This window comes from Adelges cooleyi, unplaced genomic scaffold (genome assembly GCF_023614345.1).
Source record: "Adelges cooleyi isolate 19-005CV unplaced genomic scaffold, UGA_ACOO_1.1 ACOO_flye_CR_arks_rails_tigmint_CR_PRNA_2, whole genome shotgun sequence".
Classification (NCBI taxonomy): Eukaryota; Metazoa; Arthropoda; class Insecta; order Hemiptera; family Adelgidae; genus Adelges; species Adelges cooleyi.
In genome coordinates this window covers 1156270-1175617 of record NW_026095860.1, presented here as the reverse complement: position 1 = coordinate 1175617, position 19348 = coordinate 1156270, and the positions used below count along the sequence as shown (strand labels likewise).

Sequence of the window (19348 nt, the reverse complement as noted above, 5' to 3'; positions counted from 1 at the left end):
GGCCTAAAAAAAAAAAATAGTAATTCTATACATAAAGTTGAACCGTTAACGACCGTGTGTGGTTGATGATAATCAAACAGGAAGATGCGATTCATTTTTTTTTTAATTGACAAAATTACATGTCAATAATAATGTTGTCGTTCTATCGCTTGCCATAGCTTTGTATGGCTTTCAGTTGGCTCAACACGTTAGTGTGGCCAACACTATATGTAACCAGACGCGGTCTGACAATGCCTGAATTGTGAGCACAATTAAAATTGCTCTCAATTCAGGCATTTCAAACACACAAAAAATTTTTTTACATTTCAACAATATTACAATATAGTACTGGGAAATATTATTGATAGGTAATCTTCGGATTGAACTTCCGCTTAAAGTATTTCGATCATACTTTGTGATAACCGTTGTATCGCGGTAAACCCTATACCGATTGTGGTAATTATTATTATCATATTAATCATTAGGTTGTGAATCCGACGGGGGCATGTGTAAAATTTGAACAGATGCGTTCACGAGCCGTCGTTGTCAGTTTTTTTTTTTTGTCCTTTATGAACTTGTTTGTATTTTTTCGCCGGCTGTCGTTCCGTCATTGTTGAAGTGAACGTGAATCGAGATACGACCGCCGGCAACGACACAAAACAAAATTTATTAAAATTAAGAAAAATGTTCGCCAAAACGTCGTACTACGCTCTTTACGCGGTAAGTCTCGTGAAGGTTTCACAGAATATTTGATTTAGATTATCCTACAAACAATTATCATCTTAACCCCCCCCCCCCCCCCGAGTTGCCGGCAAAACTGTTCACACTTGAGTTTAAACCCTTTAGAGAGCCCTACAACCCCGTTTTGGCCCTTGGTTTCAGCACTAGGCTACCACCCCTCTGCTGTTGTACTCTCCAGGACGGGCACGTCGGTGTTGGTTGTCTGTGGTTAGTTTTATATTATTTTTTTCCCCTTTACACTTGTTGTTGTTATTATTATAATAATTGTATTGTTGATCGTTTTGTGTGTCGCTCGGTATTTTATTTCGTTTATCCCTCTAAACGGTAGAATTTAGAAGCTAAAAGAAATATTATTAACGTTTTACTACGACGGTCGCCTTGTGTTTTATAAATTATAATAAAAAAGTATATATGTATTTATACGGAAACAAACTTTCTCGGAAAGAAAATAACCGTTTCCTTGTAATAATTCTCTTTAGTTTACTATCATTATTATTATGATTGATACTATTACCGTAACGTACATATATATATATATCACTGTCTCCACCGGCTTTTCGGTTTTTTTTTATCGCTTTTTTATTGTCCCATAATAAACTTTTAGAGGCCGTTAAAAAAAAAACTGCTGTTCGTGCCCCGACACGCGTGCGCGCACAATATTTATGACTCCGCCGTGTAATAATTGTCCTGTAAACTTTAAATATATTATCTTCTCAAGCACAAAGTCGATTGCGGACGTGCGGATACCATTATTATTATTATTATTATTATTTCCACGCAATGATTGAAACAGTGTCTAATGAACGGCCAAACGTTAGATTGCTGAGAGGGGAGGGAGGGTCATCATCAGCATCAGCTTCTAAAGGCCAAGCCTTGTCGTTGGTAAGAGGTTCACACACACCCGCCCTGGTTGTTCTATTCTAACTCGTTACCTATCGAACGGCGGCGGTAGAGCCTGTATATATATATATATATATATATATATTTGTTGTATTGCTTGAAACTTTTAGATGATAATGGTCTTGGCGAGATGCGCTCGTTGTCAACAGACCAACGTCGTCGCAGTCGGCAGCAGCACCGCGGGCGATTACCAAGCCTCCGGCGAACAGCTGTTCGAAGATCTCTTTGACGACGACGACGATGAGGATGGCGACTTCGACGACGACGACGACGACGGCATTGAAGAAGATTACGACGATGCGGAAGAACCCGAAGACAACGACGAACCGAGTGAAGTTATTGTCAAAGCGGTCCAGTGGCTGACCGCCAGCAACGGCGGCACCGTCGACCAGGTGATGCCGTTCTACGAGGAGTTGTTCAAGTTGCAAAAGGACGTGGCCGGCGATCTGGGCCGGAACGCCTTGGACTTCTCGGCGCTGTATTCGGCGTGGGCGGAGTTCGCCAAAGCTCCCCGGGACACGGACCAACAGCTGCTGATGCTGGCCTACTACCAGAGGTTGTTCGCCGGGTACGCGGCCGACCGGGAACGCCTTCGGGCCGACTTGGACCGGCTCGGGGACATGGAGACCGTGCTGTTGCCCTCGACCGTGTACCCCGACGCCGCCGACGGTATCACCGGCGAACGGATGAAGCTGGCGTTTGCCATGGCCGCCGAGCAGGACCAGCTGATGGCCGCCGCGGTCGAGTCGCAGTCGTCCTCGCCGGACCTGACGAGACCCGAAGTCGCCCCCCAAGATGATGAGATACAGTACAACAAGATAGAAGAACGTCGTGATGGGGGCCAGGGCGAACGCAGCTTGTTTCCCGACACTTCTTAACGATAAAACATAAGCCATCACCGACATTATTAAACGCACGATAATATATATATCTTCAATTAAACTACACGGCTATTAACTAGGTCAACTACGACCCTTTGTCGATATCTTTGAGGGTATTAGACTTCTCATATACCTATATACATGTTCGCCAAATTCTAATGTACAAAAACACAAACCCGTTCTCCCCACCGTGTGTTATGAACAGCTGTTATGAACTTGGTATTTTTCGATTTTGACAGAATTTACCGAACATTTCCACTGGTCGATAACCAGTTTCGAATGATGACCACTTATAAAGTCAAATGACAATTATTCAAAACTGGTTGTCGACCAGTCAAATTGTTTTCAGCAAATTAGGTACCTATACTTGATTTCTAAAGTTGAATTAATAATTCTGTCAAAATTGAAAAATACTAAGTTCACAACACTTGGGGGGGAATGGAGTTATATTTTAGGAAAAATATAACAAATTTGAGCCAACAACTATAAATGTATAAAATAAATCCTAAAAAAAGCCTAATATCTTTTGAGATATCGACTGGGACTGGGTCGTATGATCACCTTGTATCATCTTTTTAAACTTGTAACGTTTACCGACGATTTTTGAAAGAGAAAAATAAAATTGTATTCTATATTGAACGTGGGTGAATTTTTGTAATCCATAATTTACAATTCATAGTAAATGCTTAATATTGTACAATATATATTGTTTAATTTCGTTAAAACTGTTGTCGTAAAACGATAAACAAATAAACGTTCCTAACAATTATATTTTCAGAGTACCATCTGGCTGTTATTTATAATCAAATACTCTATACTATGCTATATTGCCGTGTGTGCGTTCGACAAACGTTCCAAATATGCAACGAAGTAGTAAAAAATACCTTTTCTGTAGTACGCAATAGTGTATTTTTTTAACAATATTATTATAAAAAAACAAACGTCCGCGTTTAATTTTTTTTTTTTTAAATCGAACGCCGAGCTGTATGACACGTATCGCATACAATTATAGGCCAACATTTTCGCACAATTTGAAACATTTTTATTCCAAACATTATGAGAGTTCGCTTGGAGCGTGGGTGGGTGTTGTTCGATAATGCCTATTATATACCGTACAGGTGCGTTTGTTGGCCTTTTTTGTCACAACTCCAAAACACAAACAACAACAAGACAAACGCTGCCGTATACGCAATGCAATGGTCGATTTTTACACCGATTTAATACTTAAGTGTTCCGCCCGGTAAACACACATTATATAATATACAGGTATATGTGTAACACGAGGTACTTCCCGTACAAGTTCGGTTGACTGAACTCGCCTGACTGACACTGTGTGTGTGTGTGAACCGACAGTGACTTTGTGCTAGAGCAAAAAAAAAAAACAGGAGAAATGATAATATAATATTAAACGCCTCGTGGGAAAGCGGACAACAACAATATTATTTATATTCCCCTGCTAACACTCTTGCTGGGGTTTTTTTTTTTCACTTTACTCTCAAAGTTTACAACGTGTCTCAGCTTAGTGTCGTTACCACCGCCCGAACGACAGTAAATTATGATAATCTGTTTTTTTTTTTTGTTTTTTTTCCTCACTCGACCGGATAATTTAATCATAAACTGATATATGTATATATTTATACGGTGCCCAGGGCTACTAATAGCGTAAAGCTTTTTGCTAAACGCACACACCACGGCGCTTGCTTACAGCTGAGCAATCATTTTAATGACGTTTCATGTTGGACAAACGCTAATAGTTTGTACCTGTCGTGTGTGCCGTTGACAAATAGTCACAGCCGAGTGTGTGATATTATAATATTATATTGTGACAGACATCATTCCCCCGTGTGCTGTGTGATCCAACCTCTCGACCGCAATATATTATATTAACGGTGTGTGCACTCTCGTGTTTGATTCCGTACTGCCAGTGCTATTGCCATTCGAAATTTTAGCATTAACGGCTAGCATTGACACGCATGCATATGTGGTCGAAGAGGATCGCGCCCACAACGGAGAAAAATGATACAAACGCAAATTATTATCAACGTTTAGGTGAAAAATAAAAAATTGTAAACTTACCTAGGCCACTATAGACACTTTGAGACGCTAACATGGCTGTAGTTTTTGATTCACTTTAATGTCTTTACTTTGGCACACAACCGGAAAAATCTACAGCGTTACCAAAAAAACCTAACGAAAATTCATCATTATATATATATTATATATATATATATATATCTTATATATCTTTATATACTTATATCCTTTAATCTTTATACTTATATCCTTAATCCTTATATACTTATACATCCTTATATCCTTATATCTTATACATCCTTATATACTTTATACTTATATCCTTAATCCTTATATATCCTTATATCCTTATATATAATTTAAAAAATATAAAATGTCTCCCGTGGTTGCGGACTCGTACACAAGCTGTTATCTCAAGCTCCATCTTTAACTTTATCTCTAACCTAAGCAAACCTAACCTAACTTAACCTAACCTAACCTAACCTTACCCCCTCGCAGTATCATATTATGTGTACCAAGTTTGGTTGAATCTGCTTCGGGTATACCAAAGTTATGCTCGAAGTTCTCCATATTGTGTTTTAGCGCTGTGATTACTTTGTTCGGGCATTTTTCTCGATGCTAAATGTGACTGAGTGGGCAATGCAACGCATAATTTGTCCTTAGTCCGTTCTCACTCTTTGGTGGTGGTATTCAAGTGTATGGCATTTGGCGTGTGTCGCTTTTTTTGATAGAAATATGAGTCTGCCACACAACTCGAGTATTGACCGCATACCGTCGTCGTTGCACGTTATACGAATGTATGCGATAAACAATTTTTATGCCGACAATCGTAAAAATATTATCTCAAACACCGTAAACTTATATAATATATATATGTGTATACTTATTTATTAGACAAACACTGTATAAGCCATAAACGGAGAGGCGGCGTTTCTCGAATAAGGCGAATGCGCCCTGTCGGCCCGTTAGGAATACTCTAAAAGTACTCTTTGAATGTCATTTCGTTTGAGTCTAACCCCTTTGGTGTATTCAGATCAGCAAATCGTGTCAACCGAAATCAGAATTGACACGCTTGTCCCGAGATTTATGGCTGACGACCCCATTAAGACGGCCTCAACAGGGTCAGCCACAGGATTATAGGTCGCGCATTATTGAACGAAACAGACATTGGAATATTACGGCAGCACAACATTATACCTGCTAAAGGGCGATTTTTTGAGAAACACCACCGTTCGATCAACAGTGGTAAACCCATGAGGATATCACATCTGAGGTGTGTCCCAACACTTAGTGCGTACCTCACTCGCCTTGCTAGTTTTAATTGTGTGTCAGCCGGATTGGAATGGTTTGAGAAATATGTTCATAAGGAATTGGCAACCATAATCCAGACTTTGTAGCGATGGGAAGAATTTATGGATGCGATTTTCATTCCCCCTCACACCCCTGTCAATTAAATTTTGACGGTCGTGCCAACCTAACCGTCGCGTCGTGGAGGTCATGCGCCGTTAGCACTTGATATGTCAATTGAACGTCGAAAATCCATTTGCGTTTTCCGAGTACCGACTAGCAAGCAGGCGATATTGCATTATATGCTTGACGTCTATCCCTCTGATCCCGTTGCACAACTCGCGGTGGCGGCCATACGTCGGACATGATAATTGATATTTGATGATTTACGGTCAAAACACAGTCCCACGGGAGACGCGGGATAGCAGAACACTTGCGCTGTGGAAAAAAAAAATTAATTAACGGCGATTAATTAAATCGTCAAAAGCTGTTGTGGACCACGAGGGTAGCGGATGGGGTGGTGTATGTTTGTCAGGGGTCTCGTCGACAAAGGGGAGAGGAGAAGAAGGGGCAAAAGGTATACAGTAATAGAGGCTATATGGGGGGGGGGGGGTAATGTATAATGTACGCGGGGGGGGGGTGAACAGGGTTGAAGGCGTTTTTAATTATTTCGTTTTTACCCCTTTGTAGTGTAGTAATCGCCGTCGTAAATTTGACCAGCCCGGCCAAGCTCTCTTGGCCAAAATGATTTGTGAGCGGCAATGGCAACAAAAAAAAAAAAAAAAGCCTACCCCACACTACTGGAACGTTGTGTGTAAAACGCGGCAAACGGCCGAAACACCCTTAACGTGTGAGATGCTGATTTTCTGGGAAAATAGTTACCAATCGACTTTTAAAATCAAAAAATAATTTAATTGACGTGTTTCGACCGGTGGTCGATAACCAGTTTTGAGTAATTATTTTTGTACCACCTTTGTAGCTTGCTGCACTCTTGGAGCTTTATATAGGTACGCGTTTTTGGTGATTTTATAATATTGTAAAACCACACCGTTACAATGACCGCGGGACCACGGAGAAGCGGTTTTTTTTATACTTACCGGGTCGCTTTTGAAAACTTATAGGACCAGGTAGATGAAAAAGAACTACGGTAGAGAGAAAAAAATGAAACTAAATACAACTATGCGTGTACACGCGGTAATAATTATTGTAGCTAAATATTTTATGGCGTCGCTTTACCGTTTCCCGGTACCGTCAACAACGGCCGGCGTTGCACACGGCAAACAAATTCCAGTATATTATGTTGGCGAAACAAAAAGAAGCATTCTTTCCAAAGAAGTACACACACACACACACACACAACAGATTGCCAACACAATAACGTTTTAAAAAAAAAAAAATTTTATTAGCCGCTATTCTAAGAAAACAATAAAAAAAACTTAAACGTCAATAGTGAACAGTATGAGGAGAACCCGGGGTAGGTAAACCCGAGAATAGGTTAGGTTAGGTAAGTTTACATTTTTACACGGTGGGCACGGGTTATTTATTTTATATAGTGCTAAAAGTGGTAAAACTACTTTCAAATAGATATAGTAGAAATATCAAATAAAAGCATTGTGTATTATAACCCCACAATAGGTCTACCTCCAGTCTAACATTCAGACCTTAAGCCCTAAAAACCGCCAAAAAGGAAATAAAGAAACGGTTTTTTTATAGCTGGCAAAGTTAACTGATAACTTTGGCACAAATGGATTTTAACCTAACCCAATCTCGTCTTCGTGTAAACGGATTAATAGACTGTTATACTGTTATACTAATCGGTCTTAACTAACCATATATTATATTCAGATGTGGTTCTCTAGACTCAGTTTAGACTGTCACTTTTACCCGAGACGACTTGTATGTAGAGAAAGCGGTCGATCGGTTCGGTTTCCATAAAACTTTTAATCGCTTTTTTTCTCTTCTTTTTTATACGATTGTTGTATAAATTAATTGTTTGTGTTTTTTTTATTATTATTTACAGCTCCGTCCAACAACTTGTGGAGCGGAAGGGTACGGCACCAACGCCACTTGTTGGACAAAGGCCCGCACGCAGAACCGTACATATCGGATGACTCGTCGAACCCGGTGAGTTTTATCGACTGTATCCTGTCGTGTGTTTATCATGATATTATATTTACACTATATTATTATATACTTTGTTGGGCGTTTCACAGTCCATCGGTTGTCGGGTCACAATTGTATATGCCCTCGGTACTACAGGGACCTGTAGCCCAAACCTATTAACTCTACTCTTACCCTTATATGCTTCTTATTGTACCAAATTTATAACCGCGTACATTGATTTAAAATAATAATATTAATATTAAACCGCCTTCGGCGCATTTTCCAACCAACGTTCGCAGTGTAAACGCAATTTTGTTTTCATATATATAATAGTTATGCGCTAAGTACAATATTCAAAGCGTTCGAAATTTGTGTAGTTTGTTTGCGTTTGAAAAAATGCGCATATTAAATTTTCCGCATTTTAATACACTTTAGTTGATAAAAAAAAAACCAGTACAGTGGGGTCGGAGAGGTCACAGGTTTCCAGATTTTATTATAACTGAAAGTGATAAAATCACTTTTAAATAAACGCTTCGATGCGAATCTGTGGATAGTATGTTCAAACTAGTTATAGTGGCTGTGAAGATATCGTGGGACCAGCAATAATGTACTTAAAATGTAATATTTAGTCTTGTGCAGGGTGGATACGATAAGGGTTGATCGTCTGTCTATAAAAATGTACTGTCATAGTTACCCATGTATCGTAATTAATTAACAATATAATGAAAATATTTTCATTACCTGTTGATTCACACACACACATAGCAACCTAGAAACTGACTACGGCCAAAGTGTAAATTTACCCTTTTTTGGGGGTTTTTGAGAAAATTGTATGTTATATATTTTCCATTTTAGATCTACCTTTGGTCTAATTTTCAAATCTAAATCTCTAAAACTTTGCTTGTAAAAGTGAAATAAAGAAAAAAATTCTATCCCTTCTAAGGGAAAGGGTTTATGATATTTTTTTGGTTTGTTAATGTTTATCGATAGTACTATGTTTGAAGAACAATTCATTTAAATTTGGAACATTTTCGACTATTTTTAAAAAAGTTATAGAGCATCGTAGTTTCAAGTTGAAAAATTTGTGAATTTTTTGGGTGTTTTTCTCGATTTTGATGGGGAAGGGGTGACTTTTTTTAATTTTTGGCCCGATGAAAGTACCTTCCAGGTATGATTTCTGATCTATAGAGTTGCTACACGAAGAAATCGGTTCAGCGGTTTACGAGATATCGTGGGTCCAGACACAAAAATAAAAAAAACACATCATTGTAAAAACACTACCTTCTCAGCTCCGTATCGAAGCTAAAAAACAATATGTTTCAACGAAAACAGTTATACTAGTACCTTTGTTACCGGTTGTTGTTTTACAGTATTGTGGACAATATTCGAGTGTTTATACTTACACGGTAAATAATGATTTAGGTACTTAAATAATTTGTTGACTGCAAAATCGCGCAGTTATTTTATAATCCGGTATTGATTGTCGTCTCGCGTTAAATGGATCACCCTGTATACTGTATCATCGTGATACATAAAAATTGGCATTTTTGTTGCGCCGTCAAAACCGCCATTACCATTTTAAACACAACACATAGGTATAGATGTGTTTTAACAAATATTGTAATAGCGGTGTACATAATATTGTTATTCAAACAAACACAGACGTCAATGCTCAATCGTACCTCGATGGATTGTTTTAACAACGCATGTTTTTTTTATTAGCTAAAGTTTAGTTTAACAAGTCGTTTTCGTTTTGATCATTTTGAAATGTCAGATTTGGCTGGCGTATAACAGCTCATAGTATAACACAGAGTGTCTCAAAAAAGAATGCTGGGGTTTCAAACGGCTGTAGGTTGTGAAGTATTGTGTGCCATCGTCTAGTGGCAGTGATTCGAAACTTGACAACTCTCTCTCTCTTCGTTCGAGCCCTACCAGAGAGCTGTATATGCCAATACTTCACAACCTATACAGCCGTCAGAAACCCCACCATTATTTTTGAGAGACACCCTGTAGTACATAAATAATACTTACTGGTTAGTCGAAGATTTTGGCACGCGCTTGTCTTGTCCGTCCCCCGTCCTAACCGACCGGTTCATAATGCAACATTAACTCAAATTATTTACCCCCTCCCCTTTACTACCCACATCAGGGTGTGTGCTCCGTTTAATACCGTTTATGTGTGTACACAGCGCGCACTGTGCAAATGTAATACGATGATGATGATAATAATAATATAGCCAGTGTATACTTATTGGGGGGGGGGGGGTGCGATGCAAAGGCTTCGCCTAGGTATATCAAAACCGGGGTGCACTATCATCCCCTCTGTGCGTTGCCCTCTCTTCGACTACTTTGTATAGTAATATTAATAATACTCTGGTACCACCGCTTCTTGCTCTGCACTCGCCCACCGCCGTAGCCTTAGTGTAGTAGACCTCATTACCCTAATAGGATATCCCGGATACGTTATGTGTAGGTATAACCGTGTGTAATATATAATTTATATTATAAACATTTTTTTAATATAATAATATCCTATATTATGATAGTATAATATTATGGGGGGGGGGCGAGAGGGAGGAGGGCTGCACGCAGGCCTAAGTATTGAACCTTCTCTCTATTTTTTTTTTTTTTTGCACTGTACTAGAGAAATAATAATATGTAATAATAATAATTGATGAAAGCAACGAAAATAGGGCACAGAGGATACATGGGAGGCTAGTGGGTACGTTGTATATTCATAATGTTATTAGACTAATTTTCTTTTTTTTTTTTCATTTGCGTGACCGACTTACCGGTTTTTTTATATATGTATATATAACATCTCTGCTCATCTGTTTTTAATATTCTTTAGACGCTTTACCATCGATAAACCGCCCTCAACTCGGCGTGACCACATTCTAAAAATTAAATTATCGTTGTGTACAAAACGGGTTCATGAATGTTTCTGGTGCTTTGAAATTTCTCATAAAGAACGACAGGCAATTTCAAGAGCATTTTAGCCTTTACAATGGATTTCGGTGTAGTTTTGCAAAGTACAAACAATTACATTGTGAAAACCGACGCGATCAGCATAGTATGATTTATGTGTGTGTAAATAAATGTATTTTGTGTGCTTTTGCCTTGTGTGTGTTCGGTTTTGATTATTAGAGTATCCGCCGTAGTTAGTGGTGCAGGTAAAAACCTGTAAATGTCAGCTATCACACGATGACAAGCAAACGTAATAATGATATTTTCGATTGCGGTAATCGATTACGACAAACGCAGTCCAGAAATGACATGATATACCGTGTGTCGTATTTAATTTATCAGAACAATTTAAAAAAAAAAAACAAAAATGCCAATAACGATTATATTTTTGAATATAATATAAAATAAAATAATCGTACATCAAATCTGGCTGTTGTTTTTTTTTTTACCACCCGTTAGATATATAATAATGCCCATCGTGTACAGCACAATAATATAGTTATCTGCTAGTGACCGTGATTGCTCCTGTACACGCGGTACCGTGTTGTTCAGCGATTCGACTGTCGATAGTAAATAATTATTTATTTTATTATTCGGTTTTGGTTTTGGTTGTCCTGTTTGGTGGATGTCGTGTCCGAACTCCTCGGCCAAGTCTGTGTAGGCCAAGGGGTGGCTGCTATAGTAGTATTAATGTTTTAAAGTCGGTCTGTGCCTAGTTAGTAGAAGAAAACAAATACCGTTCAATGACTCGGTGATGAGATATTAACGGTAACAGTGTCTTGAAAAAAGCCAAAAAATATTTCATGATAATATTAGCTATAGTACCGATCGCTTGACAGTGTGGCCATACTGGTTCTGTGGTCTAATAATATATGTTAGTTCATCTCTTTATATTATTACACTCTATGGCGTAGGCATATAATAATACTATAATGATTGGTAGGTGGGAGGTAAGGGTTGTGTACCCTTTAATCATCGGAGAGTAAACATACCGAAAAAAAAAAGACATGTCTTCTTTTGACATGATTTCAAATGCTTTGGACGTTAAGCCGGGCGTTACAAAATGTATATATATATATATATATAAGAGCCCAATCAAGAGCAACCGTGTGTGTGTTCAATTGAGTCAGCATCCGAGGCAATCGTCGTTAACCCCTTGGGCAGTTTGTAAACCCCCCCCCCCCAAAAAAAAAGTAACAAGTTCTAAATATTCCCAATCGGTAGTCAAAGCGGGTTTAACCGGTTTAGACAAAATTAACAGGTGCGATTTTAGGAAAGTCGGCAAGTATCAATCGCATTTTCCACGATAACTATGCTTGTTTGCAAGTCAGGTCTATCTTAAGAGGTTTTTTTTTTTGTTTAACACTTTTAATACCCAACTCGGTTTAGTAGACTGAATTATCGAAGGCGACAGACTCTTGACGAATTAATTCCACGGCCCGTACCATTAAAATTCCATTTACTCGAAAAAAAAAATCTTTTTTTTTACTATATACAGGGTGATTCGCTTAACGCCCTACACTAGTAGTTCACGCTTTGAAATAATTACAAATTTTCTAGAGCTTTATCAACTTTTGAACCTTAACTGGTAACGTGCATATTTTATTGACTTTTTAAATTAAGAACGATTTTCTGAAAATGTCGACCGGTCGATAACCACTGTTGAATAAATAGTCTTAAAGTTATTGAAGTTATTTTAAACCCAAATGACTTGAAAAAAAATTATTCATAACTGGTTATCGACCGGTGATTTTTTTTCTGTAAAATGTGCTTAATTTAAAAATACAATGTTACAATTTAATTTGCAAAAGTCGATAAAGCTTTAGATAGCAAATAATAATAATAAACTAGGTACAAATTTGAAAATTGTGTAATTATTTTAAGAGTATGTAGGTATACTACTATAGTGTAGGCCGTTCAAATAAGAATCACCCTGTATGACCCGGGTCGTCGTGTCACTCAAGAGGAGAGATTGTCGGTAAGATAATAATCGTCATAATCATAATAACAAAAAAAAAAACCTCGGCGCTCATTAAAAACAGTTTTCTTCGGTCAGATGACTAATTATGTACACCAGCCCAAGGAAGGCTTTTCCGAACAATTTCTCACTTTTTCACGCCTTTTACCCCGAGGGTTGTAAGGGGGGGGGAGGTAGCTCATTTTAATTACAAAACGTTCTTAATCGATTTACGGTTATTATATCTATATAACTTAATATATATTGCGGTTAAAAGTTTTGTTCAGCAAACTATAGTTTTAGGTTCGTTTTTTTTTTTTCGTTGGTTCGTTGGCGTCCTCTATAATTGATTGAAAAAAAACTCAGTTTTTTAATAACGTTTTACACCTTTTTTTTTTTTTTCCAGTTTCAGGTTAGCAGAGGCACCGGACTAAAGCCCGGGTTGACGGTACAAGACAACCATAAACCGGTGTTCACAAACTGCTCGAATTACCAGCCCAGCGTCAAGGAAGAACAGCCCACCAACACTTATGTGTTCACCGTAAGTACCTATATATATATATATATATATTGTATTTATTGACATTTACATGTCTTAGCTCTGGCACAACCGAGAAAAACGTTACCAAGAGCGTAAATTAAAGATGGGGTTGAGGGTGGGAATAGGATTGGGGTTGGGGGTGGGAATTAGTTCTGGCACATAACCGAAAAATGTCAAAAAGTGTTACCAAAAAAAGCGTTACGCTGTTCTCTGATAAGAGATAACAGGTAACAAGATAAGGGTGAGGCATAGGGAGTGAGAGTTGGGGGTGGGAGCTAGTAGGTAGGGGATAGGGAAAGATATAGAGATAAGAGATATGTTGTACGTTGAACGTTCAAATTAGAACTAAATAACAAATTCAAAATAGTTTAAGGGCCCAAATTCTCTATGAATTGTTTTAAGCCAAATATTAAACACTACAATATTAGCCAGAAACTTGATGTTTTAATATACTAGCTCCTTACTGCTTACTATATCATTATTTATAATTCCACCACTACTCTAAATTTATCTCGGTACTTCAACGGACATGTAAATGCTCTTTCGTGGTTGCAGACTCGGCTGAAAAACGTTTTATATATCAAATGTAATTATAAATGGGTACATGTTACATTTTGAAAGGCTAATGTTTAACACAAACGAGAGATGGGGTTGCATTTTTAAAAATGATATCCAAATCGGACGAGTTGTTGAACACCACTATAATAAGAGTATAGAAAAGAATATAATTATTCAAAAAAGTCTAACGTCTTCTAGGTTATTGCCTGGGGGCCATAGCTGTCGACCAGTCGCCCTGTATAATTGCATTTGGAGTGTATAGCGCAATCGGTGTAATTAATTCTTATGGTGAATCGATTAAACGGATTGCAGGCCGTTTATTCATTCCGAGTACACTCGGCGCTATTAATTTTGCACTACGGGGCTTACATTATAATTATACAGGGCCTATAGCTTAGTCCAAAACCCACGATTGGAAACACATTAACACATTCGAGATAAGCCAAAAGGGGGGGGGGGTGGTGCATGTTTAATGAACGCCTTAACGAAGACAATCAGATTTAGAGTGGTTTGTCCGCCGAGAAATAACTGGCAAAAAGTTGTCAGAGTTCTCATTTGTTATTAAAATATTCATATTTTTTTTTTTAAGCTGTCATTTCTAAAGTTTCGAGTATAAGATTTTCACAGAAGTACATTGTTGTTTTCATAACGATTGTAATTTTTTTTTTTTTAATCCGAAACTCGAACTTAACCTTTCAACTTTGAACCCGGCCGTAGCAGTAGGACGTTTAAAAAAAAAAATTACAATTCGTCGGACAATATATTTTGTAATCTGTATTCAAGTTAAATACCACAGTTATTACAAATACAATTATTTAAAAAAACATTACAGCTACTCTTCGCTTTAACCGTAATATTTTAATCAACGGTGGTTATTAAAACAATAAAAAAATAAGTTTATTATACATATAACGCGCGTACGAGCATTCCTTTTAACTAATTGGAACTAGATAAAAAAAAATACTAATAATGATAAAAATAAAATAAATCGTTGCCCGGCTTGTGATACAATGTTGTTGTTATTATTATTATTTTAATTGTGAACGTGTTCCATTGTTTTAATTTGAGGAATTGAGAGATAAAAATTAAAAAATAAAGCGATAAATCAAAACGCGCTACGAGCGGTGTCGTATAATATAATATAATAACGGACCAATTATAAATATTCGATATAAATCAAACACGACCATAAAGAGGCCGGTGATCTATATTGGGTAGTATCATTGTTGCTGCGTAAATACACATATTTTAATATAAAGAAATAAAAATATATGTATAGAAGAAATTGTAAACAATAATTTAGTTGTTAATCGTTTTTTGATAAAACCCTATTTAAAAAAAAAAAAAATAATAGTAAGTCGATGAACATGCATCTCTATTCTGAACACATGACAACATTTTTTGATCTCAAAATACAAAAGTGTGAAACCTAACCTAACCGTTAGAGTTTGGTTAGGTTAGGTTTGGTTTGGTTAGTTAGGTTGGTTAGGTTAGGTTAGGTTTGGTTTGGTTTGGTCAAGTTTGCTTTGGTTAGGTTAGGTTTGGTTAGGTTAAATTTAGATTTCGCGGGTTAGAGGGAACGTGCAAAGTGTACAACAGTGTCTCTCTCTGACTTCACAAGAAGTTACATAGATTTTAAAAGGAAGGTTAGGTTGGGGTCGCTCTTGTATTGTTGTATTCGACCTTTGTAACTCCATCTTGCTTTTCGTTTTTTCCCCCCTCTTTAATTTTAACTACAAAATTAATCCGTTTTAGGTGAAAGCCTTGGACAGAGACCCTCCGGACAATGGCGGTACCATCACGTACACGTTTGTCACCTCGCCTGGCGAACGGCCCAAGTTCTCCATCGACTCGCAAACCGGAGAGATCACAACCAGATACGTGAGTCAGCTATCCATATATGCCATACAGACAAATCGGTCTCAACTCGATTTGTTTTTCTTTCCAATTTTCAATTTTTCGCATACTCAACTCCTTGTTGCTCCTTGGTTTTTAGATGTTCGACCGGGACGAAACGGCCCGGGAAAAAGAGGTGTACGTCACGGTCAGAGCGACCGACAACGGTAAACCGCACTTGGACGATTTTTGCACCATCAAGGTGACCATACAGGACGAGAACGACAACTCCCCGGTGTTCGACAAAGTAGTAAGTGTTGTGTGATGTTTAATAAGAAAAACAAAATTGAAACGATTAACAGCAACTATACAATAACAGCAAATCCTAACCGGGTATGGGAAAAATCCGGATTCGACAAAGCTCGTCGTGAATCCGGGAACGAAAAAAAATCCGTAAAATTTAACATCCCTAGCTTAGTTCAGAGTGTACTTACTTACTAACACTGAATTACATTTTTTTGTACTTAATCAATTTTAATTTAAAAAGAAAATGACGCTGAAAGTTTTTGAATTGGTGATGGGAAAAATCCTGATTCCGGATTTTCGGAATCCGAAATCCGGAATTTATTGTAAATCCGGATTTCGAAACTCTTGGGCCAAACTTATTGTTTTAAGATCAAAAATTCTTACCATAGTTACACCCGTTTGCCGTACTTGACAATATGTTTAAACACATGCTGACTTTCGATTCACTCGCATACTATAACAATATACAACTAGTGATGAGAATCCGAAAATCCGGATTTTCACAAGTAAACGCTATTTAAGTTACCTAGGATTTTTTATACACTAAACACAGTACCTACCTAAGTAAAGGTATTTTAGAAGAAAATAAAACACTACAAAAAGATAAACTGATTTTGGATTCCGGATTGTTAAATTCTTTAGTCTTTCATCAAATTCTTTTTTCTTAGATACACAAATCACAATCCTAATATATTTTAATAATGTTTTATTATTTCTACTATTTTCAAGTGGCTTAAATAGCGTTTTTTTTTATTTAAAAATCCGAATTTTCGAATTCCCATCGCTAAACAAAACGGTTAAGTGTTAAAAGGTTCGGTCAGGTTATAAGTAAATAATTTAAAAACCGAAATCTAGTTATGCGAAAGTGAAAATTTCTGGTTTTTCGGATAATTCGGTTTTACGGCACCCCGCCAACAACGTGTAATGTAGTTTTAACGGTGAGTTTTATGTGTTTTTATAAAATCGAATTTCCGCCGGTCCTTTGCAGGTCTACCGAGGATTCAACTACAAGGTATTTTTTTCTTCTAGGTTTGTTACCGTTTTGCATGAGCGTTCCACACAAAGTTTACTAGATTTTCATTGACTCTCTTTTGTTTTGTCGTTAACTTTATATCACATACTTTTTCAATCGAATGCATGCGTCGTTGTGTGTGTGTGTGTTTTGATCTTATCTAAAATAAAAAACAGCTCATCATCGGAGACCGCACGTTATAGATTTGTCGTTATACTTTGCATTTTTTTCGCCAAACTACATATTTTACAATAACAGTATTACACCTACAACAAGCTAGAATCGATAAGGTCGCCGCTGCCGTACACACAACAACACACACCGTGCATGAAGTGTTCTTTAGTTTTTTACAGAAGCTTACTACATATTTTTTTTCTCCAACAACGCCGCCCTTCGACCGACTAAACTGTGTATTTTATGTGTACACGTCTAACATGTGCACGTGCGAAACATAAACTTATATTTTTTAACGTTTAACTCGGACGGAGGCAATAAGAACCCCCCATAGTTCCACGTTGGACCGGAAAAAACAATTTCATAAAAAAAAATGCTATCATACCTTAATATAATATGATGTTATTATTGTTGTAAGGCAATAATAGGCGAGCAATACGCGTCTCTTAGTTTTTAGTTGGTATTTTTTATTTTTTTGTTTGGCGAAAAATTGCACCGTTTGTTTAGAAACGATATACATATTTGATCAATGCATGGTTTTAATTTGTTTTTTTTTTTTTATCTTATTAATACTAGTATAGTATCATCCGCGTCGAATTTGTGTAAGTTGAGTAAAGTAAACTGTGTTTTTTTTTTTTTTAATTAGAATTATGTGGAATCCGTTCCTCAAGACTTGCTCTCCGGCACCGAAGTGATGAGGATATCGGCTACGGACATCGACGACGGCATCAACAGCGCGATACAGTACGATTTGTCCCCTAGAGTCCCACAGGACTCGGGATACTTTCGCATTGACCAGAGCACCGGCGTCATCTACCTGGATCGTTTCATCGACGTGAGTGCTGCTGACCTAACCACCTGACCACGACGGTCCTAACTGTGTCACCTCCTAATTAATTGTGTGTATGTGTTTTTCTTCCGCCTTCGCCCGCAGAGAGAACCTGGTTACAAGTTCAAGATGAGAGCCACGGCCACCGACCAGGGAGTGGTTCCCAAGTCGGCCACGATGGACCTGGAGATCATGGTGGTGGAATCGCACAAGAAAGCCCCCACGTTCACCTCGGTGCAGCCCGAAGGCGTCATCTACATACCCGAGAACTTTACCAATTTCAGCTACGACATAGCCACCATCACGGCCGAGTGAGTTTCCCTGTCTTTTCAAATGGGAAAGGGAATGAAAATTAACAGCTGTGTTTATACGGTGTTTTAGATCCAACACCGACGAAAAAGCTCCAGTTTTCGAATTGGTGGCTGGCCGAACGGAGCAGTCCAACAAACTGAACACTTTCCGGTTGGAGTCCGAAGGCAATGTCGCTCACATCCGTTTGTCCAGGCACATGGACTACGAATCCATATCGGAATACATTCTCAACATCCGCATACAGGTAAGCCCGGCGCTATCCGGATCTTAATCTCTTCTTTCGTTGACAGTCCCAGCGGGGGCTGGTTGACCGCATTCTTCCACGTGTTCGAGTGGTGGCCTCGCTCGGTCACTCTTCCCAATAGCGTCCTTCTTTCGTTCAAGCCAGAGCGCTGCGGGTCCAATACTCCACAACCTACAGCCGTGTTTGGAACCCCATCATTCTTTTTTCGAGACAAACGAATTTTTAACGAATTGCTTTTAGAACAAACACAGCTTGGCGGCGGAACATCAGCTCAACATCCAACTGGAGGACGTCAACGACAACATGCCGGTGTTCACCGAGGTGGTATCCGGCTCGGTGTTGGAGAACGAACCGCCCGGCACGCCCGTCATGCAAGTGCGCGCCATCGACGCCGACTCGACTCTGGCCAACAACCGGGTCACGTACGAGCTGGCCGACAACCGGGAATACTTCTCCATCGACCCGTACACCGGCAACATTACCACCCTGGTCATGTTCGACAGAGAGAAGCAGGACGTGTACAACGTGAAAGTGATCGCCACCGACAACTCGCCGTCCGCCTTGTACTCGACCGGGGCACACAACGAGGGTGAGCAAAAACACTTAGACTGTCTAAAAAACAAAAAAATCCCTAAAATCCCTAAGGTGCCCCCCCCCCCCAGCAGTACTTCCACGTGTCTCGAGTTG

The 19348-nt window shown here is 38.4% G+C and overlaps 2 protein-coding genes across 3 annotated transcripts in view; both read left to right on the top strand.

The window, feature by feature from the left end:
- The window catches only part of LOC126833820 (DE-cadherin), a 139251-nt gene that overhangs the window by 113441 nt on the left and 6462 nt on the right, over positions 1 to 19348 (top strand). For both annotated transcript variants that reach the window (XM_050565375.1, XM_050565374.1), the window contains exons 2-9: positions 7843 to 7946; positions 13256 to 13390; positions 15704 to 15829; positions 15945 to 16094; positions 17923 to 18111; positions 18211 to 18416; positions 18487 to 18661; positions 18902 to 19250. In XM_050565375.1, the coding sequence (XP_050421332.1) occupies positions 7843 to 7946; positions 13256 to 13390; positions 15704 to 15829; positions 15945 to 16094; positions 17923 to 18111; positions 18211 to 18416; positions 18487 to 18661; positions 18902 to 19250 (1434 nt within the window). The remainder of the gene's footprint in view (positions 1 to 7842; positions 7947 to 13255; positions 13391 to 15703; positions 15830 to 15944; positions 16095 to 17922; positions 18112 to 18210; positions 18417 to 18486; positions 18662 to 18901; positions 19251 to 19348) is intronic.
- LOC126833830 (uncharacterized) lies at positions 604 to 3272 on the top strand. Its single transcript, XM_050565388.1, has 2 exons — positions 604 to 699; positions 1731 to 3272. The coding sequence occupies exons 1-2, from the start codon at positions 664 to 666 to the stop codon at positions 2496 to 2498; spliced, it is 804 nt and encodes a 267-aa protein (XP_050421345.1). The 5' UTR covers positions 604 to 663; the 3' UTR covers positions 2499 to 3272.